The following is a 23,281-nucleotide window of genomic DNA, read 5'->3' on the forward strand; positions in this document are numbered from 1 at the left end:
GGTTGCTAGAGTGACATTGCGTACTAGTTATATGCAGGAAATGGAAAAATCAACTGTGACTTAAGTACACTTGCTTTACTACTACTCCCAGTCTCTCCACACCGAGATTATGCCGACTTACTCAAGTAAGTGCATCAAACACCACCTTTTTCTTTTACTTTAAATTATGAGTAGTTTGAAGCAACTGTTTAAGAATAAATCATAAGCTTTAGCAGCCCCACATTATATTGACTAGGTAAACGAGAGAATTAGCCTTGGGTGCAATTTATACTTGGTGTCCACTGAGAAAACCTCTTTTTAGATTTTTATATTTTTAGAAAACAAAACAAAAATAATTGTTCTTCGGAAAACAGCTCTTGTAGATGTATAAAAACTAACAATTATGATACTAAGCATTGCGACTTACAACATACATTTCCGCTTTAGAATTAGTTTTGAACATGGCATAGGTACAGTTCTACATAAAACTTAATAAAAATAAATATTTCAATGTTGAAGAACAATTCATCTAATAGTTTTCACTTACTATTCACATTACATAACATTCTAATAAGCATTCATTGAAGTCGGAACAGTCACAGCAAAGTGATGTAAGAAAGAAATGCAATTATAGCTTTAAATTATTATAATATGTACAAAATTAGCAATGTATAAAAGTGTAATAACTAAGACAATTAATAAATTAACCCTAGTATCTTATAAAATATATTATGGTAGCATAACAATCCGATAAATTATAATTAAATTTCCCATTTGTACAATGCCCCCCTCCTACATTCGCATTAGAAACTTAATAATATAAAAAATAGGTGTATTTAATTGTAGCACCTATAAAAAGCCACATTGCTAATTTAAATCACTCTCAATTTGACTTATATACATGTAGAATTTCCTAAAATTGAGCAACTTCATAACAATCATTAGGTATAACAACAACATTATGATCCTGTACAGATTAGTTTTTTAAGTATTTTCTTCTTTAATTGTTTAAGAGTTAATTGCACTGACATCACTCAACTTTCGTTCTGTTATTTAACTCGGAGAACTGAGCATTTGTGTAATAATCTGCTGCATCTCGTACGCCATTTTGTTTGATCGTATGCCCATTTTGTTTGATTGTATGCCCATTCTGCTTCAAATATCCATTTTGATCTTCTGAATGTTTAATGTGGCCGTTGGTTTGAACTGCCAACTTTCTCTTCTCCCTTCGATTGTAGGCTTGATTATAAAAATCTTTGAACAGGAAGAAGAACATAACTGCATGCATTCCTATGAACCACACAAAGCCACGTGGGTAATTGCAGTCTATAAATAATAATTGGAAGGCGTGCACCATAATTAAGACGAATTGTACCTTGAAAATGAGAATAGTTATGAAAAACCTAGCACGCATGGATACATACCATCTGTAAAGTTGTTAGATATTTTTTCCACCATAAATATTTCTGCATTTGGGGTCCAATTGCGGCAAGCAAATAATAAAAATACATTACAATGTGAACAAACGAGTTAAGGAAACCAAAGAAAGTACTATGCCCACCTACAATAGATACTTGTTATAAAACGATTTAGCAATCCTCTTTACAAACCTGGGGTAAATTTTACACCGAACCAAACTGACATTGGCATAATTCCGTGGTGAATAACGTGTAGCGTCGTTACATGGCCAAACTTTTTTCTTAAAATGAAGAAAATCTGCAACAGATTCATACATTATTGACTATACAGCCGAATAGTATACTCTTACAGTATCCATGAACTCCGTAAACTTGGAAAAATAGTACCACCAACTCGCGTGGGTCATCTACACAGAGAAAATATGTTAGTTTCCTAACAAAATTTGTTAACGATGGCAAAGAAAGCAAAATGTACATGCCTTTAGAGCACTAATGATTTATTATGATAATGATTATTAACATCTGTATCATTTGCGGTTATCGAGATCGTTTTAACTCACTCTTATGGAATTGGGATGATTGGAATAATCCACGGGTTGACATCTTAAGCTGTAGCGACCTGTTAGCCACCCTGACATCCCAATCTGTAAGTAACAAGCATTTCCATTACCAAAAGGTGGTGCCGCAAACGTTAGCATACCAAAAAAGGAATCTATTTTTGGCTATCAATATAAACAGTGACTAAGTGCCAACTATTCTTCGACCCCTGCTATGCTTCACTATTGATTGATTATAGCGAATTGCAAGCTTAAGAATTTTGGACTAAATTAAAAATTGCACCGATTTCCTCCTGCGGGTGCATTCTGCAATTGAATTGGGCAGGATTGAGAAGAGTATGGTGACTGAGAGGTAAAATGTGAAGAAATGATACACTGTTTAGTTGTTAGTATAAACCGTTGAGTAAGGTATTTTTCACTGAACTGACAATTATGGGTTGAATCAATGTTGATGTGTAGATTACACAATAGTTAATAAAACAATGGACATTTATGAGTCAAGCGGTTCTGAACAACAACAGTAAAAAGGTGTTTAATTTACGTCCACGCGCTTAAATGTCCACAGGGACAATCATGTTTGGTTAGACATGAAACATTTAAACATTTAAATGCTAGCAGGTATTGTAAAAAGAAAATAAATCAATTCATCCAGCTAGAATACGCAGACTACAGCACGTGTTATCGTGTAACTTAGAGGTCGATAAGACCCATAATGGCTTATGTATTATGTTTTGATTGGCAAGTATTTCTGGAAGTGTTCTTGTTTGATAACTCAAGTGAAATTCAACAAAATTTGTGTGAAAAATGAATCTACCTTTGCACGAACCGTGCAGCTTTAAAAAATCTCCAAAATTCCAAATTTTCCAGGTAGAAAAATGTATGTGGTATGGATAATTATGTAGAATTAAATAGTACGTGTTAAAATTTATTACTTTTATCCAAGCTTTGACCTGATAATAAAGTGATCTTACAAAAAAATGACCCATCATTTAAGAAACGCACTGTGTACGTACGGAATCCATTGCGACGTAATCGGTGTGTATTTGCTCAGTTTAGTCACGGGGTTCATATTACGATCCTACTAAAAATTTTGGTAAAATAAAATGCTATACTCCAATGCAATGTTTTTTAGAACATTATATTGTGATATTCTTACTATACAGAGTGGTGACTTGCGTAACGCATCATAGGGATTTCAATGTAAAATTCATAACATGCGATTATTGGCGCCCCAAATTATTTTAGAGCAAAAATGTATTAAGTTTTTTTGTAGAAAAAAATTTTTTACGCCAATCAACCGTATTTTAGTTTTCAATTTTTTGCATAATAAAGAGGGAAAATTGGAAAAATAAAACCCGCATCTTTTTCAATAATCTGCGATGCCATGCAATTTACTAAAACAAAAAGATATCCAGTTATCAATTAGCAGCACTACGAAATAGCTTTTATGATCGACTTGGTTACTGTACTGCAGTTAATGATGACTTATTCGTACATTTATTGTAAATTGTTATATTAGGAAACCGTTTTTAGTAATTTGGTCTTTCTTTATGTTGAATTCGCTGCTCTAAATATAATATACTTTTTGATAGAAATTAATTTGTTTTATAGCAGACATTTGATGGCATGACGGATATTTTTGTATTATAAAATTCCATGGCATCGCAGATTATTGAAAAAGATGGGGGTTTTATTTTTCCAATTTTCCCTCTTTATTATGCAAAAAATTGAAAACGGTTGATTGACATAAAAATTTTTTTCCTACAAAAAACCTTAATACATTTTTTCTCTAAAATAATTTGGAGAGCCAATAATCGCATGTTATGAATTTTACATTGAAATCCCTATGAAGCGTTACGCAAGTCACCACCCTGTATATACTATATGTAAGGTCGATTAAATTGAAAAGTAATAATACCGTTTTACGAACTCACGATAATGCGTACTCTTTTTTTAAAAAAATTGATGGCTAACTGCAAGGGTCTAAGTCCCATTCTGATATGACTATAACTATTCCAAGTATTCCAAGGAAAAAGTTACAGGTACTCGTAATTGTGCTTATACAGTATATAGTTATAACTTTTGAGTTTGTTTTGTAATGCAAGTAGTAAGTAATTAATAGATAATAATAATAGAATATGGGTCGATGCGCGTTTATTTCTATTTAGGCGTCATTTCCCTATACCCAGCATCAATGGGTTCCAAGTCAGGTCTACTAATATATGCAAGTAGTAAGTACAATTTAAGAAAATCTATAATAAAACGAAATACATAACAGTTACGTATAATAGGGAATGTAATAATTGACCGATGTAGAATTTTTATCGATATTTTAAAGCGCAAAAAAATAAAGCAGGTTTCACTTGAAAAATCTTTTTAAGATTTGAAGTTATTAAAATCGACCATTAGCTTTAGAATACCCTGTAGAAGGGTGATCACAATTTAAATCATTCTCATGCAGCATTAAGGCAGTGCTGTTGATTTTAGAAACTTTTTGACATTCAAGTCAACGGAGTCGTAGCTACAGGGCCCTAGAGAAAAGCAGTCAAACGTCAACAATTTTGAAAAATCTTGAATAAGAATAACTTGAAAACCATTGATGCTGGTTATAGGAAAATGTGATATCAAACACGTAGATTTTAATGTAGATTTCGAAAATGCAATAAAATATAGGGCGTTCTATTTAAAATAAGACAGTTGCTATTCACATCCGGTGAAACCGGAAGTGAAACTATCATGATAATATTTTCTTTCGATAGATCATGAAAAACGGAAGAGGAAGGATTATGTATGAGGTATGTATGTATGTATGTATGTATATTATCGCTTTTTTTAAAATCATGATTAGTATGATTTCTATTACAAACCATATTTTTCCAGTACAAATGCAAAATTTTAATTTAAAAAAAATCGGGTACATTGCATTTATGGAACAAAGCCTATATAAGATAAGAGTAACATTAAACTTATAGAAATCGAAAGAAACTGTTTGTGCAAGAAATCTAAACAGCCATTCATCTAAAAGACTGTTGCGTCCCTCTACTAACTCTGCGTATTTAATCTTTAAGTAGTGAAACTGTAAGTTTTTTTGTTGTTAATAAATAAAATTCGTTTTGGTTTAACGCTTTGTTAAATGAGAAAAACTAACACTATGGCATGGCGTGGAGTTGTCGTAAACAATTAAACACCACCAGTTAAAGTTGATTGTCGGCCATGATCGTCGTGTAAACAAAAAAAAAACACAAATGTACTGTTAAACTATTATCTGACCAACGATTACAAGGAGCTAGTGAAATTACGAACGTGTACTGCGAAAGATTTAATGTTTTTGTACATAACTGTTTAAAAAAAATTGTCCCGTGTGATTACGAACCCAATAAGTTTTGAGTTTCATGTTAGTTTAGGCAAACCGAGTAGTAGGTAATTTGTAAAATATTTTTTTTAATTGATTGTTAAAATAAAGCAAGTATATAACAAACAAAATTTTCAAAAGGTTCATAAAATATTCAAAAATTATTATAGAGAGTAAATTGAAAGATACTGAACTATTTGCAAAATTTATTTCCCACATAGTACATGTAGGACAAAATGCTTTTATATCCCATACAAATCTAGTAATCCGGCACAGGCGAAAAAAATCTGGGTGCCGGATTACCGAGCGCCTACTGTATCTTATATTTTTTATTCAATGTTCGAATGTAATTATCGATTCATTTAGAAAGAAATTAAAATAGCATTATCTGAAGGAGATAAAAGTTTTATGGACTAGAAATAAGAAGGCACTCTGGCTTGAACTGAAAATTAGTTAGGTATAATCTTCTGCTCAAGTAGAGTCGTAGAAGGCGCTCGTAACTGCGAAAACTTGAAACAATATTTTGTTAGCAGTAGGTAAAAAGCAGTGTGAATGCCTTTAAATACCTACATCAAATAGGTATTGTAATTGAAGTTTGCGCGAATTAAGGAGTGCTTTTCGAAAGCGATTGAGACGGCGCCATTACAAAACCTCGTCGGGCGCCTCCGATGCTCTATCATATTTTTTAGAAACACAATAACTGCGAGTTGTCGATATTTATTCCTCGATTTTACCATACCTTTTAAAATAGTTGTATTTTTAAATGTGCAACACTTTTAATCGCCGATTCTTACAATCGCCCATCGTCGAGACTGGCATTTATGGCCAAACGTCACTTTTAATTGCCACAAAACTGACAACTCGATTGTCAGTTATAACTGTTATAAGTGACAATTGTCAAGATGTGCAGGTAACTTTAGAAATGCAACCAATTTAAAACATCGTGGTGGCCTTTCATGAGCTTTGTACTTAATACCTATACAACAGTTTAGACCTAAACGATTTATTACAAATGAACGACAAGGTTAGCACCTAATGTTAATAATACACAAACATTGACTGTACCCGTAAAACATGTAATAAGCTTACTACCTCTACCCGATGCATGTACAAAACCAGTCACCATACAATTCAGATGATTTTAGGCTTCCGTCCAGAACTACGAAAGGAGTGTTGTAACAAAATCATCTGAATAATGTCGGAGTGCCTAATTTAGCATTATAAAAAAAACAAGTCCTTCTTACACGAATGGCGCTAAGGCTGTTGGAGTAGTCGACGGGTTGACACATATAGTTGTATTCACCCCACCAGCCTCCCATGAGGCACTAACAATAGGTACGTTTAACAATTAAGTAAAGGTAATTTTACTGCTTAAACCTAGATATTTGGGAATAAAGGACACATACCTCATAAAAGATCCACGCACTAAATATTACTTGAAATAAATTATAAGCTATTAACACGTTTTTAAGTTGAAATGGTTTCCTATTCTCCATGACTCTTGGTCCCAAAACCTGTTGGCGAAAATGACTTAGACGGGCGTACTTTTAAAATTTGTTACAAATTTACCTTGACAATATAAACGTATGTGAGACATATTCCTAACGTATAAAACGGACTGGACATTAAAAACCAATCAGCGGTACGCGGATCTGAAAAAAAAATCAGATCGAATTTAAAATGATCGGTTTACTCACCCCCAGTTTTATTCATAAGCGTGTGGAAATCATCGACGTATTTTAATACTAGAGCCATGCTTGCGGTAAATCTGTAATCAAAGACGTATGATAAAATAGTGTTTCACGCATACAAACGAGAAAATGGTCTTGGACTTCGTTTTCGCTACGTTAATGCAAAACAAAAGTAATTTTTCTCGGTACTCACACGTACCTATTGGTAAAGGTTAACCGGATGTAATTAGTTTAAAACAACTACTCGTTCGAAAGGATAATACACCAAAAAATGCGAAAGACGCAAGATTGAATCACATTCGTAGACCAGACAGTTGGAGAATGAGGTCAAGTATAAAATACACAAATTTCCTGCTTAAAACCAGCCGAGAGATCGATAGTCGTTTTCAAAATTGTGGAAAACTGAGCGCGTCCCCATATTTCCAGTTGTTCAATTTGATGTCTTTTACAGACCATATAGTCTCCAAGGTGGACAAGTTTTACCATCGTGAAAATAATTGAATGTTAATTATAGCCCATTTGGAATGAAGTGCACATTGCGGCCAAATTTTCCCTGGGGTTCGAGGTTATTGCAATAGCTAATAATCAAAACATATTTGCTAGAACATTATTTTTTAGCAATCACTAGTATAGGTATATTTACCGTTAATTAGTACTTAAAAATGACGATTCACTTTCTAAATTGTAATTACGTTTTACAGAATTTATTGTTTTGTTCTTAACGTAGTCGTGGTTATGTAACTTATTATAAAAATGTGTCCTATTGCAATCCTACAGAGAACGTTGTAATTTTACTTTGCACGATTATTCTCAAGTTTGTCACAGATTTACTGAGGTCCAGTTTGCAAATTATGTTCCAGTTATATGCAGTTCTAATGTGGTTTCGCAAGTAGCCTTGCACAATTGAAATTGAGTTTTGCGAATTGCAATACATTATGTTTAAAATCGAATGTGCAATACGAGTAATTCATCTTTTGGTCGCGATAGGATCAAATATCTCCATTGGAGTTGCACACTAAATGCCACACTCCCAAGTATGATTCATAAAATCTATCTTGATTGCAACTTACCACTAGCAAACATTGCGTATCCGGATTTTGTACTTAAGTCGATTTTTTGCCCTTGGACTTTAACGTTTTCTTACCGAAAAATATCAGTTTTAACATTCTTTTATCATGAATCAAGAGTATTAAGGGCAAACCAAAACTTTTCCTATATCAGATGCCAGAAAATCTTGAAAATGGCAATAGATATAGCACGGACAGACGGATGGACAGAGAAAGTTGTTGCAATAGTTCAACATAAAAATATGTGATTCCAAAAAGTCTTCGAAAAACGTTCCCTGTTAATAACTTAACATTTGCACCCCAGACCTAAAAATTTCCAATCTTGCCTATAAGATAACCGGCCCTTAAGAAGTCTTAAACAAAGAGTTTGCAAAGATGACCAAGAGGGTTTTCTAGAGCTCTTTTGAGACTTCCAAATTATATTTTAAAAAGGTTAGGCTTTAAGAGTATTGATCAATATCTTGAGTCACCAAATGTTTTCTGTAAATGGTCTCCACAACCTTTTAGTGACCTACGGCGTCTCTAACATGCCTTTAAGAGCGGTTGGCAATCGCTCAAGAGATTTAAAAAATGTTTGAAAGGGTAAACCTGCAAGACATTTAAGGGCTTTTAGTCTTTAAGAATATTTGAGCGTCTCTCTACGGATGTGCAAAGACCTCCAAAAGAAACATTTCCCTTGGGCGTAAAAAAACACCTATTCATAGATAATGTTCTCCTGTTAGCCAGATATCTTGTCAATTAGAAGCAGAAGCTTAAAGCGTAATACGCTTTAAAGAGTGTTCAAGAGACTTGTTTTGATGAGCCTTTAAGCCCTCTTAACCTTACTTTTAAAAAACTGTGATAATCTTTAAAAGTTTTTAAGAGTGAGTGGTAAACGTTTACCAAGGGCTTCCAAGTCATTCAAACAGTCCCGAATAGAAGAGTTAATGTGGCCTTTAGGGCTTAAGAACCTTTAAAATCTTAGAGAGATTAAGGAGGTTTTAAGAATCTGGAAGTCAGCAATAATCACCGGTAAGGACCTTTACATTGTTTTAGAGCCATTAGCAGGTTTTATGAATCTAAGAGGTTTTACCAGGGAATCCTGTGGCCATGGCAGCGCGAACCCAAGGAGCATAGAATATTTTGTTAATAAAGAATCGTTTCCAGCAAGGGGTTCATTCTATTTCGGGAATTATTTGACATCTTTAAAAACCTTTGTTTTATTTCATCGTAACCCCAACATCTATTGAAGTATTACCGACATAAAAATTCAATTACATTTGCACCACCTTTTCCAAATTTACTGAAGAAATGCTCAATCTGACTTGCCCAGGTCCTCCGACAATACAGCTACCCACAACACACCCTTAATGCTGAAAACAAGATGGTATCGCCACCACTAATGTCAACTCCATGAATGCATGACGATGTCTATGTCAAAATACTTGATCGCAGACAATAAAGTTGTTATTATTATTACTGGTAAAAAAAATTCAGTCGACTTCAACCATACGCTTTTACGTGACGTCATACCGGCAAACATTCAATAGCCGGACTTTGGTGCCATTCTCTTAATTACTGTTTATTTATTGGCACAAAAAGGATTAGAATTTCGTTTTATCCGTACAGATGTCAGATTAGAAGAAATCCGCCTCAAAATAATAATAATAAAATTACAACATACAAACGAATTGACAGATCGATACACACCCCAAATCAATACTATCTGGAATACCTTCAGCTACGTAGCAATTGCCACAATGCATTATACAAAGTAGATACTTTATTGCACAGTATCAATAATGAAACAAGTTCAGAAGTTCAAACTACGACGGTGCAAAACTAGTACCTACTTAATTAGTTGATCGGTAGTGTGCCTTGCGGCATAAGGTTTTTTTTTCAATGTAGCAGAAACTAATGATACAAGATTCTGGCAATTAAAATACCAAATGAAAATAAAAATTTTGATGAAACACTCAAATTTATCAATAAATGGTGCTACAAAATTTGTTCCTTACATTGCCCGTAGTACAAAAGGCACAAATTGCAATCATATAATTAGGGTGGTTCAACGGCAATATACAATCCAAAAGATTATTATCGAATTACCGTAGATCTAGTATGAGCCAGTGGCCAGGTTTATTGGTTTAACCCTCCCTCACCCGTTGTATGGGTGATTTTATAAAATTCGAGATCAAGTAGTGTGGTTTCGAATTGAGTCACGAAGGGTGGAGTATCTACGCACAGTGAAGGGTGGTCGATCTCTTTTTCTTCAAAACACCTGTCTCTCTAAAATTCTTTTTCGTTCCAAATAAACATAATTTCGTAGGTTTGGTAAACAACTATCAGAAAAGCATAACTTCGTGTACATTCTACTTATAAAGGTTTGTTTCGGCATCGCGCCGCAGATGGTGTCGTCTATGATTAGATAATGCAGAACAGATGGAAGCCCAAATTTGATTACCTTATTTAATTTGATACGACGCGACGTTTAAATTGTATGAAATTTGCAAGCGTGTTTGTTAAATTCCTTTATTTTTTGAGAGAAAAATTATTGTTAGGCATTATTTTTGTAAAACTATCATTTACGGGAGTTTTAAGTAAGGTGAAATTACAGTGGGCATTAAGGAACGTGTTAACACGTGTGTTTGAAGAAAATGTTTCCTACCTTGTACGGCATAAATAAGACAAGCATTATTTTTTGGAAATTGCCTACAATCAGTTATCTATTCAATAATTTGCCTGACTCCAACTAATGAAGCCATCACTGGACTTATTTGTTACACAAAAGATAAAAAGATGCTGTATTAGTCAAACAAAATATGAGTCAGGACACATCCCTGTGATAGTGCTGCTCTGTAATATAAACAAAGTAAAAATTGAAAAAAAAGCATGTCTGGGTCAGGTGTTCTTGAAAGTCTTCTGAGTGTTACGAAAATCTTTGCCTTACTTTCTTAAACTAAATGTGTGATTAATATCATTGTGCAACTACCATCTCAATTACACATTTGTACATGCTCTGAATTTATAAATCCATCTAATAAGAACAAGTTTCTATTACTTAAACCTTAATTTATTATATGATCAAAAATACTGCACTGTCACAGATGAAGAACTGTTCCATTCCTTAATTGTAGTGTAGGAGATATTTTAATGGTATAAGATCGAAATTCCTCATGTGATAATTGCAACTGATGGTTTAACACGTAAAGGTGGAAGGCTAAGGTGTCAAGGTTGGCGCGTAAAAGAGAAAGATCGCTATGGAAGTAAAAATTCAACGCGTTGATACGCTCGATTAGGTGAGATTGGAAGCGTTCCAAAACGATCCCAGATCACATTGGACATAAAAACCGACGCTGACAGTCTCATTATAAATCCAATTTCCGGAAGGGCACGAGTAAAGAGTGTAATTTGAATGAAATAATTGCCGTGCTTCAATTACGGCGACGTCACCGCGCGGAAAATTGAAAGAGTGCCTTACCTTTTTTCATATGCGTGAAAAAATCCAACAAAAAACACAAAAATCACAAAAGCAATAACGCACCGTTGTTGGATGAGAAGAGGATTAATGCAGAACCAATTCACTTTCTCTAAGGCGAGATTAATCGAAAGTATTCGGCTTCTTGACAAATATTGGAAAAACGTTTTCACAATGAATTCAGAAAAAAACTGTTCGAGTGAATTGCTCCGCTTTGGAAATTTAAATTAAAGCCTCAAATGTTTGTTTCCTTAATAAATTTCGTATTCGACGCCGATAGTTAAGTGTCATGTAATACAATAACATTCACCTTACTGGCTTCAATTGAGACGTTGTGCAATACACTCATTGTAGATTTCGTAAACGTTAGTAAAAGGCAATTCAAAGCAACCATAAATTGTGTTTGCGTACATTTCACGTGCAAAAAAGCCCACACCCACAGACACCAATACCACTCACATGATCCGGAGATGGTAAGTTTAACCTTTTTTAAAAAAAAAGTGGTATGCGAATAAGAATTTTGAGCGCCACTGTCCCCAAATGATTTTCTTGAACCAGTTTGGAATTTTCAGAAACTAATTTTTAATTCGTCCACAAACATCAAATTTAGTCGAAAGTTTGTAGAACTCCCCTTTGCGCCATGTCGGGATAGTAATTTTGAAAACACTTTTACAGAATTTGATACACCAACAAATCCAAATAAATGATGCCATTACCTCCATCTTTCTATATTTTATGGTTGCTGAATGCTGAAAACTTAAGGGAGCGTGCCTTATTTTGAATCCTTTTTTATTTAAAAACAAATTTTCTTTTGGTTCTCTCTTCGTCCTTATACGAGGACGAAATGTAATTTGGCTAGCCAAGAGATAATCGTAAATGTATCAGAATGTAACCGTGCCATTTAAAAATTTGTTTACCAAGGAAGATGGAAAGGTGAGATGAAAGTGGTGTGTGGTTAATTTTTTGAAGCAGTGCACAATACATTCTGTCATACACGTCGCAACTCGCGTCAGAAAGCTTAAAGTGCCCAACAAAAGCTATCGCAGGTCAATCTAATCAAACAATTCATTTCCACGTGAATCTGAGACAAATCCTTTTTCGATCGATTTTGGAGAAGTCTCGGCTTGCGTTTGTAAAAATCGTTCCACAAAATGTTCCCCGCCCACTTACAAAATTTTATCAATTCAAAGTATTCGCAAGACTCGCTAAATCATTATCCTCACGCCCAAGAAATGATCCTATCTTCGAATTATGCTGTTAAGCTTCAAATTTAAAAAAATCATGCATGGCAGATCCCATTAATATTGTGGTTGAAAATTGTTTGTACTATATACAATTAAAGATCAATTATTTCGGTTGATTGCTTATAAATTAGAATAGAAATGGAATCATTATACTAATTAAGAAATTAATAACAGAGTATGTTGACCATGGACTGACTGATCTCGTATCAGATATTCCTAATTCTTAATGCAATTTTCTAGAGCAAACAATTCTAAACATCGTGAACAGATGCATAATTAAATAACACCTAGGAACTGCTCATTGGCAATTAATTATTATTACACAATTACAGTAATTCACAGTTGGCATAATTCATATTTTAAGTTAAATAAATTTAAAATTCAAAGGATATTAAATTAGTCAAGGAATGAATCACCATACACCTTAGTTAATTAATTAAAGGCAAGGGTGCTGTGGAATGATCAATAATAGTTATTTATGTATTAAGGGCATAATAGTGATGTTTATATTCTCGAGGGCGACAAGTTAAAAAGCTCGAGCCTATGGCCCGAGAGCTTTTTAGTCGCCCGAGAGTATAAACATCAGCTTATGCCCGTGGTACATACAAAATTTTATGTTTTACAAATAGTTTTTTTCGTCAAAGTAAATATTCGTTTACAAAATAATTCATTAGTATGCGTGGTTCGAATTTGTTAATGTGATTGAAACCATCCAAACGTCAAACGTAATTTTAAATAATCCAATTCATCGTGAATGAGCAAGAAGCTCCAGAAACTATACGAAATAAGGCCAATCTTGTGATTTAGTAGGTATTGACAATTAATAATTGACGTTTCTAATTTTCAAAGACCTGCAAATATTTGTTTGTTTTGTCATTAAGTATGAATGAGTTGCTATGGTGATACTTAATGCCCTAGGGCATAAAGTGATCACAGATATAAAATGTGCTATGATAGGTTAGTAAGACATAAAAACATACATAGTGTACTAAACTTAATAAATTTTAGTGCTTTTGTTAACATACTATGTTATTGCAATTATTGTAAATTTCTGCAATTTTTACTTTTCACTAAAAATTATTTACGCAATTGAACAATTGGTGAAGTACAATTGGTAATTTTCACTTAGTTCTGTGTAATTAAAATTTATTTTGTATATTTGAGTTTTATACGAATCTCAAGTTTCTGTAGACTCGAATTGCTTGTCATTAAAATTGATGGCAATCTTGGTTTGGATAAATAGTATTTATTGGTTTGGTATTTTTTTTAATGGATAGTAGCTTTTAGCGCGGAAAACAGCACTCGCTGGTTTATCTTCACACAACCGTCACAAAGCTATTATAAACAAATAGATGTCGATGCAGCTTCAGTTCATTACCCTGGCTCCATAGAGCTTGCGGTATCCTATGCTTCTACGTTCAGAATGTAAATACTACCCCTTACGGCCGCTTGCTTAGATTACAGAGAGACGCTTTAATCAAAGGTGGGTTTACCGTAGTAGATTTATCGCATGATGAATTCTGACCTATAAAGTACGCTTCTAATTTACAGAACGCAGAACACGAATAATTTAGTTGCATAATAATTACAACTCCCATTACGATTACTAAAAAGCTTTTGACTTTTTTCAGATTAAAAGTTAGTAGATTTAAAGTAGGTACTTTTATAGAATTATAGCGTTTCTGCGGGTCTACCATTATAAGTAACGAATGTGATCAAGGAATACCGACTCCGTCCTAACGACTAATAAATCATAGAAAATGAGGCATATTCATTAACGTCAAGAGTATATTCTTACATTAGAGAACACATGTAAATTTTCTGAACGCGGTCGCCACTAAAGTTCCATTTAATTATTAATGTAAAGTAACACTACAAATTAGATTAAGGGTTGCGGTGCACTTAAAATTACATGAATTACGAAAAACTCGTTCTGACTTACAACACTTGTAACATACTATACTATTAAACCAAATTTAAATTATTTATTTTTCCGTCTCCATTACGCGAATTAACTATTGAATTTTGGGCAGGTGATGAGTGCAAGCAATTTAGTTGGAAGGGTTACTGACAACGTCTGAGAATGTCAATATGAGAACATGAGCTTCACTTTAATCAGTGCAGACAGAAACTTGTGTGGAATTTTTAAAATGTTAAGAACCGGTTTGTGTATCATGCTCTTCCTATTAAAATAATAAAAACTGACGCGGATAATTTGTACCACCTTGAAATCAGGGGTTGTAAAGTATGTATGGTAAATTTTACAAGCATCGTAATTTTGAAATGACTTACCGAATGTACAATAAGGCCCCAACACAAATTGTTATTTACAATCAAAACTAAGTATGTCGTTGGTAAGTTGCGATGCAAGGCTACTCTGTTTTCCCACTCAATGGAACTACATATTTTAAATCATGATTTCGGGAACTCGAAGTTTTTTTTAAACCCACAAAGTAAATGATCTTAAAAACGGTACGGACGGACAGACGAAAAGAAAAAGAGGCTACAATTGAGTAAAGTAATAGTTATTTACATATAAGTAAAAAAAATGACACATTACTAGCGAGGACATATTGAAGAACGAGACCCATTTCGGGCCGAGTACTTTAATTTACGAGTCATATAATGACATTTCACTGACGAGTTTTGTATTAAATTTTATCCGAAATCGTATTTTAATATAAAATTTCTATTTCGATATAGAGCTTTTGGGTCAATCTCTTAGTGATGACAGGAGTCATTATAGACATTTAGCGACCGGTAACGTCTCGGGTAAGGTGAAAGGTGAGGCCAGTAAAGTGACAAGCGGCCGGAAACGTATAGTCTGTGTTGCCTCTGCCATGGAAACTAAAATTTCCTGACAGAAGGTAGGCATGAAAATGAAGGATTCATTTTGGGAAAAAAATATGTGATTCAAAAACATACGAAACCAAGCAATCCGAGAATTTAAAGACTCAAAAGGGCACATGATTCTAGACTCTTTATAATTAAAAAAATGATATTTCAGACAGTTTCTGCCATTGATTAAAATATTAATCTACGACGGTGTCATTATGACAGATTTAGCATGGCCAATTGGATGTCATTATGGTTTTCATAAAAACACGCAAATTTTAAATTGTTGTTCGTTCGTTTGATGAAGTTTTTCATGTATATACTAGAATTAATAAAAACGAGTAACCTTATACGGTGTTTTCTAATATATATATAAATGTTGTATTTGTTTTCTATTTGCGATCGATTTCAGTGTTTACAATCGTCAGGATTGCGTCAATTATGCTTATTAGTATTTCAGATGGAATGGTGATGTAGGAAGTAGATAGTTGAAATCTGTGGTTTTGTGTGATGTTTATTCAAATAATAAAAAAAAAATATATTTTACAATTTTTTTTATCTATTAGCAAACACCGTAAGGTAACTCGTTTTTATTGTTGTTCGTTATTTTTTCGGAAGTAGGGTGTCAATAACCTTTTGAGGAATCCCTTCGATATGCAAAGGAACTTCAGAACAGAATCCCTCATATTGATAGTTACTAGGTAAGTACTATTTTTCACCGCGACCGTCAAAATTGAAACAATTGAAACGATTGCCATGACTAGAATGGACACTTAATAATTTTGAATTTTAATTTAAGAAAACGTTTACATAAATAAAAATGCAAATAAAATCTATTTGGACCGTCGTAGATAGAATTTCGAATAATACACGTTCGATTTGAACGTTATTAATGAAACTTGTGTAACTGAAACCACTCGGTCCACGCCTCGGAGTTTTCGTGTTACACGCATTTCATTATGATGTGCATATCGAACGTGTATCACTAATAACTAGAAGACACAGGAACGCCCGCCATCCCTCGGATAGTGTAATAAGTATTTGAGGCAAACTGAAAAATTGTCCACCACTTCTCCAATAATACCCAAACACAGAAATGCAGACCTGGCTGAGGAGAAGTGGGGCTAACACCTTGCCAGGCGCCTTCAAAGTTTGAAAAGAATGTATGCTCAGTCGAGTATCTGAATGCGTAAGAAGTAGTGGATGATCTACACATTATTAGTGTCGTCTGAATTAGTTGTAATTGTATCATGTTGAAATTTTCATCGTTTCTTATGCCGAAATAAAGACAATTCTCCTGAAACTTTCGTCAAAAGTGATCAAAGTACACTAGGTATGTTCATGTATTTATTGCGGCCAGTATACACTTCAAATCAGGAGTCCCTTGGCCCTGCGTCATTGATTTGTCATCAATTTCAGACAAGTTTTTTTTATCGATTTCGCATACTTGATAGTTGTTGCAGCGTTTTAGCGTATGTCTGCATATGTCTGAAATTGATTCACAAATCAATGACATTATTTTTTTCAAACTTTGAAGGCCCCTGGCAAAGTGTTAGCCCCGCCACTCCTCAGCCAGGTCTGCATTTCTGTGTTTGGGGATTATTGGAGGTGTTGGACAAGTTTTCAGCGTGCCTCAAATACCTATCCAAAAATGTCTACCAGCTCTCGGACTAATAGTTCTCCGATCGAAGGCAGGATTTTAATATCTTCACAATTCCTACTTCCAAAAATCCCAACACAATTTTGACGCTTTGGATGAACTATTACGGATATTTTCACCGTCCGTTCGTCCATCCTATACTGCCTCTACAGTTTTCAAAATCTTACAGTTATCGTAATATTGACACCCCTTCACAAATACTTAGGGGTCGCTAAGGCCCTAAAAAAATTTTGCAAGGGTCTCTAAGAGCTTTCTAAGCATATTTAAAGACAAGAATGCCTGTAAGCCTTTAAGTGTTCGCGGTACTTCTGGTTAGAGGCTTGTGGACTTTACAAACCTTGCGAAGTTTCAAGATCCAAAAAACGCCAAAAGCTTTCAAACGCCATCAAGATTAGTCTTGTGGAGTCTTCTTGAGAGTTTACAGTTTTCAAGCCTAATTATATCTTACGGATCTTTAAAAGTCCTATAAGAATTGGTTATTAGTCATATGTTGTATCTCCATGAATCTTCAATGGTATCCACACACCTTTAGAGCTTCAAAGAGGATTTTGAGAATCGTAAGGGCTTTTAATGATCTTCAAGAGTATTTAATTTCAGGATCTTAAAAAATCTTTCCAAATTACTATAAAAATCTTACAAAAGCATTTAGAGCGCTTAAAGTCCTTTAAAATCATTTAAATTAATAATAACATTCACTAGGTGATTTCTGATGGAATGATGATATAAGTGGTGTAGTTCCGGAGCATTTGTGACTCAGGCAGACAGACAGACATACAGACATATCAAGAGCGCAAAAGTGCACTTTTTATTTTTTGAAAGTGAAAGTGCACTAAAAAACAAAAACTAAGAGACAGTACCTGTTAATTTAAATTTCTTCTTTTCATCCAGCACAATCAAGTTTACATCATACATAAACTGACGTAATGTATCTGTTCTTATAATTGGCGTAACTATGCACTTAGACAATAAGTTTAATAATTATATTAGAATTAATTGAAGTAATAACATATTCAAGAGTATTTCTTAATATTTTGCTTAACGTCAGTAATTGCACTCCATAATTGCGGCAAGTAGGTACGACGTCAATATTCATGTATTACTACAAGTATATTGATGAGTTATTTGAAGAAAATAAAAATAGCTGTCCTCTACTTCCTCTTCCGATTGTCTATCTAAATTTAGTTTGGCGAACAAAAGTTTTTAAAGCGCTTGATTCGCCTAGGCTAGGGTTCAAAATTTTGATTACCTACGTCTTAGCAATCCATCTAAAAGTCTTAGAAGCTTATTAGAAACCATACTAAAAAACGTAGTTACTTGATACCTTGCTGCAGATCTTCTAACTAAAGGTTTCTCAACATCTCTCGAAGTGCAAATGCCGTAAGGAATAATTAAAAACATTTAAAAAACCTTTTATTCTACTTGAATATGTCTTGCAAGAAACATTTTCTTTAACTGCAAAATGTGACTAAGCTATAGTACTTGCCAGTTGCCACTCGTGTATGATTTAATTCAATGAAATCAATGTCAACCAATAATGAGTTAAAAAAATTGATTTTTACCAGCCGCAGTGGAATGAAAATTTGCGTGTCTTCATTCTTGTTCCATTTTTTGGCACCGTTCCGTAACACCACTTTCATACGCTCATGTGACCATAAACAAGGCCATTTTCAATACAAATTCGCAACATTACCAATAAACTTTATTATGCAGATGCAATGAGGAAATCGTATCGCATGAAAATAGCGTTGGACCAAACACTTGCATAAATAACTGATATAAATAAGATACATCTTTTTAAAATCTAAATTTGCATTTTGGAAGGCGAATGCGTATTTGAAACAAAGAATAATGTCGTAATATTTATTACAAGTAGGTACATAATTGCGGTTACCTTTAGCATTATGAATTTGAGTAAGATTCTTTTTGTATATATATTAGGTATATCGCAATTATATGACTTACGCACATAAAAGGTGAACGAGTCGGTTATTAAGGAAAAAAAAGTCTTTCGTTCAGACGTAGGCATATATAAATACCTATAACCTCGACCAACTTTGCGCTGAACGTTGGAAAATCGGTTTTTATGCAAAGTGAATAATTTACTAGCAAATGTCTTGTGGGCGAGAAAAAGGCTTTCTGTTTTACGAGTATGATGCCTATTTTAGCATTGAAATCGAACACTTCCCGGTCGGTTCGGTTCATGGCTACACCAACTTTTATAATTCGTTACACGTAATTTCTTAAAAAAAATACCTAGTGATTAAAAGATGACAAATGTAACCACTTGTATTGTTAGGTAGGTACGAGAATGAATAATACAGGACCGAAAAAGGGTATTTCGGATCTAGTCTATGGGGGATTTTTTTACTGGTGTGCTAAGAGACTTTCATTTTTCTACGTACCTGCCCATTTCGGAATAATTCACCTGACGATTATGAAAATAATGAAAGCGCAAGGTTATTAGATACATAAACAAGACACACCATAAATAACTTGGTTATTGGGTAAAACAGAGAATTTTTTTAATGAAAAATAAATGAGGATTACCGAGTTTACATTTGAAGCAATTTTTTTGTGATCGATAGCAATGCGAAATCAGAACTTGCTCTGAATAACCCAAAAAGTAGATAAGTTTTGGAAGCTCATACATAATTCCTTAGATAATCTAAAACGTGAGACGTTTATAAAGTTTTAAGCTTCTCAAAGTAGACAACTATATTATATCTCATCTATTTTCTGCCACACTAGAACCAATTATAACGGATTGCATTTACTACTTGTGTAATACATTCGGAAGTTACAATTTAGAATTAGAATTATTATTGTCAAATCACAATAATTTAACTCACTGATTTGAATGTTAAACTATGCAAAGAATTTCCTCGCAAAGGTTACCGGTAGAATCCCAATTAAAGGATCTGTACACAATGGTAATATTACCTGTCATATTATAGCAATTCAGGTTCTGTACCTACAAGACATGTGGTTTTAGAAATTCCCCGAGGAAACTGTACATATGTATATGTATGTTATTTTCTGCAGAATCTCAGCATCTTATTAAGGGTACCTACATCTAAATTACCGAAAGCAATTGATTGAAGTAAGTCGAGAAGTAAGTATGACTTCTTTTGATTCGTTTAATTGTTTTACAACCTTAAAGGTCTTTATTGGTCTTTAACAATTTAGCAACAATATAACAAAAATTTACGTGAGATAATCGGATAATCAGGTAATAAAGCAAAAGACCTGAAAATTTACTGTAACGAAATCACTCGGTGAGCACTATTTAACCTCGTTCTGGAGCGATGGTTAAAGTTGTGTGGGATCCAATGATTACATGGTATGTAACAGTAATATATATCAATATTTTTTAGCAATTAACTTAACTTTTCTGTGTAAAAAATTAACGGTTTGGATAACCAAATTCCCAAATACTGTACAATGGTAATCAACACCACAACAAAAATCTTAAATAATTTACCGAGTAAGTTCGTACTTTGCAACCAATGAGGATGTTGAACAGATATCTCAGTCTGATCTACTTATTGATGCAGAAAATGTTAGATTTTGGTCATCAAAAGTAAACGTTCGCAAATTAAGGTGGGTAGTAAATTACGAGTCACTACTAGACGTCTTTTAGTATAAAAACAGTCATGTCAATCATTGCAGGTAGCCACCCACTGCAAAACTAATCGCCTGTGAGTTGTATACACAAATTATGCTATTATATTTTCATCTTCATCTAGCATATACGAAGAAAAAGACATAAGTAACAGTGGGCGGCTACCTACGACACTAAACGACATATAATTATATTTATAACAGTAACGCAAACTTTAACGCACATTTGGTTAAAAGCACAAGTTACCTATTTAAAAAAAAAGCTTCAGGGTCCTAGGCCAACTCTCTTAAAAATAGTTCAAAGTTACAGAGGTGCGTCCAAAGGGACGGACAGACTTTATCAAATGAAGTATTTTTGTGTTCAAAACGCACTTAAATTCATCTTTTTTATTTTATAGGAGATGTTAAACTGACATTTTAATACATTTGAATGAGTAGGCGGCTAAGCCGCTCTTTAACCGTGAGGGTAGGTAAAGTGATCACTTTAACGGCAAGGGTAGATGAAGTGAAACAAATGATTATGCATTCTACTGACATCTGTATTCTTATTTCTAATGGGACGCGGAGCACGATATAAAATAACGTTCAGAACATATGGTAATGATCGCGACGGCAGAACCTAAGCTTGCTATTTATGACATCTAAATTAAATGGTGAGGAGCTTTAATGATTTATATGGGTTTTGCTATAAAATAAAGTTTTGTATTATACGCCACGATAAAGGGAAACCAACAATCTCGTGAAGGTTAACATCTTCCACCCAATGGTTGAAATATCCCTTTATCGTCTTATATAATAAATAACTATTTTCTTACCTCTCCTTAAAAATAGTTCACTCCGAATATCAAACAGTAATTTAATGTGTTAGTTAACCCAAAAATTCATAGTAATTTAATTACTGGTCTGCTATTATATTAAACTCATTGGTTTAATTGGATTTGTTTGGAATAATTTTAAAATAAAAATCAAATGCCAATTGAAAATGAACATTACTGGAAGACCTTTGAGGGATTATTAATTAATTATTAAATTAAAGGTCACAGCAAAAGGAACTGTTTTCTACCAACTACCGCCTCTCTTTCAGACCCCTTATCAAAAGAGGGAATTGGGGGGACTGTTTTATCTTACTTAAAGTAATCAACGCAAGGAATTAATTACTACCAACCGTAGTCTTTCTCGGCCCCTTATCGTAATCGGATATCATTCCTTATATCTCAAGAACAGAATGTCGGAGGAGAGTACTCACAAAGGACGATTGGGACATCTGGAAGAAATATATTCATTGGTGATACCTAACTTTAAGAGACAATATCTCGAAAACGGTTTATCGGTTATCGGTAATCTCAAAGGCAAAATAAATCGTCTGAACGAGACACATCTATTGATGAAGTCGAAACGAATATCTTGGAAACGAGTGCAAATGTATGCATAACGGAATGTCGGAGGAAAGTACTCTCAAAGGGTGGAAAGATCGTCTAGAAGGGGAAGTAAAAACTTAATTATGAATATCTCGAAAATGTTGGAGGAAAGTACCTTCTACTGACTCAGAAGACTCAGAAATTAATAAATACCTTCAAAGGCTCAGCTATTAAACGTGGAGTGTCGGAGGAGCGTACTGACAAAGGGCGGAAAGATCGTCTATGCATATCTCGAAAATGTTGAAGGAAAGTACCTACAAAGAGAAAAACAAAATTTTGAAGTTTTTCTCTATGGACTTGATTCTTCTTGCGCTATACAGAGTGTTAATACTAAGTCGTTACACCCGAAAACGGCAATTAGAACTCGTCATAACTCGTTTATTTTAAGGACTATTGAAAAAACACTTTTCTTTCAGCTCTCTAAAACATTTGTATTTATAATTATTTTTTCAAATAATCAACTAGCGATCGATCAAAGCATTTTTTGATAACCACTCTATCGATGTTTGACAGTAAAACGTTTATAATGGCTCTACACTATGTATTATAACATTTGTCCTAAACATTTTTTTCAATCTATCCTACGAAAGAGGGCCATTTTGGAAATAGAAATTGAAAAAAGTTTAGGACAAATGTTGTAGTAGATGGTGTAGAAATTTTATAAATGTTTTATTTTCTAAAATCGATGGGGTGGTTATCAAAGAATAATTTTTGTTTAATTTTTGACCAATCGCTATTTGTTATTCGAAAAAATAAAAAATAATTGCAAATACAAATGTTTTAGAGAACTGAAAGTTTAAAAAGTTTTGTTTTCAATAGTCCTTAAAATAAACGAGTTATGACGATTTTTCAAAACAGAAAAGAACGCCATAACTACGAAACGGGACATCAAATCAAAAATTGGAACTAAGAAAAGTTATTTGTTTTAATGAGTGCCGTTTTCGGGTGTAACGTTTTATTATTAACACATTATGGCGTAGAT

At 33.7% G+C, this 23,281-nt stretch overlaps 1 protein-coding gene across 4 annotated transcripts in view; it reads right to left on the reverse strand.

Annotated features, from left to right (window-relative positions):
* Positions 1 to 716: 716 nt before the first annotated feature.
* Positions 717 to 23,281, reverse strand: part of LOC116175686 (elongation of very long chain fatty acids protein AAEL008004-like) — a 79,009-nt gene continuing 56,444 nt past the window's right edge. For 3 of the 4 annotated variants that reach the window (XM_031493926.1, XM_031493927.1, XM_031493924.1), the window contains 8 exons: positions 7,004 to 7,074; positions 6,876 to 6,958; positions 6,713 to 6,820; positions 1,958 to 2,041; positions 1,748 to 1,804; positions 1,590 to 1,695; positions 1,404 to 1,540; positions 717 to 1,354 (listed from right to left, as the gene is read on the reverse strand). In XM_031493926.1, coding sequence (XP_031349786.1) covers positions 1,010 to 1,354; positions 1,404 to 1,540; positions 1,590 to 1,695; positions 1,748 to 1,804; positions 1,958 to 2,041; positions 6,713 to 6,820; positions 6,876 to 6,958; positions 7,004 to 7,061 — 978 coding nt within the window. In that variant the 5' untranslated portion in view covers positions 7,062 to 7,074 and the 3' untranslated portion in view covers positions 717 to 1,009. Of the gene's footprint in view, positions 1,355 to 1,403; positions 1,541 to 1,589; positions 1,696 to 1,747; positions 1,805 to 1,957; positions 2,042 to 6,550; positions 6,632 to 6,712; positions 6,821 to 6,875; positions 6,959 to 7,003; positions 7,075 to 23,281 lie in introns of all 4 variants that reach the window. The other variant, XM_031493925.1, reaches the window with a different exon arrangement.

This window comes from Photinus pyralis, unplaced genomic scaffold (assembly GCF_008802855.1).
Source record: "Photinus pyralis isolate 1611_PpyrPB1 unplaced genomic scaffold, Ppyr1.3 Ppyr1.4_LG7, whole genome shotgun sequence".
In the NCBI taxonomy this organism is placed as follows: Eukaryota; Metazoa; Arthropoda; class Insecta; order Coleoptera; family Lampyridae; genus Photinus; species Photinus pyralis.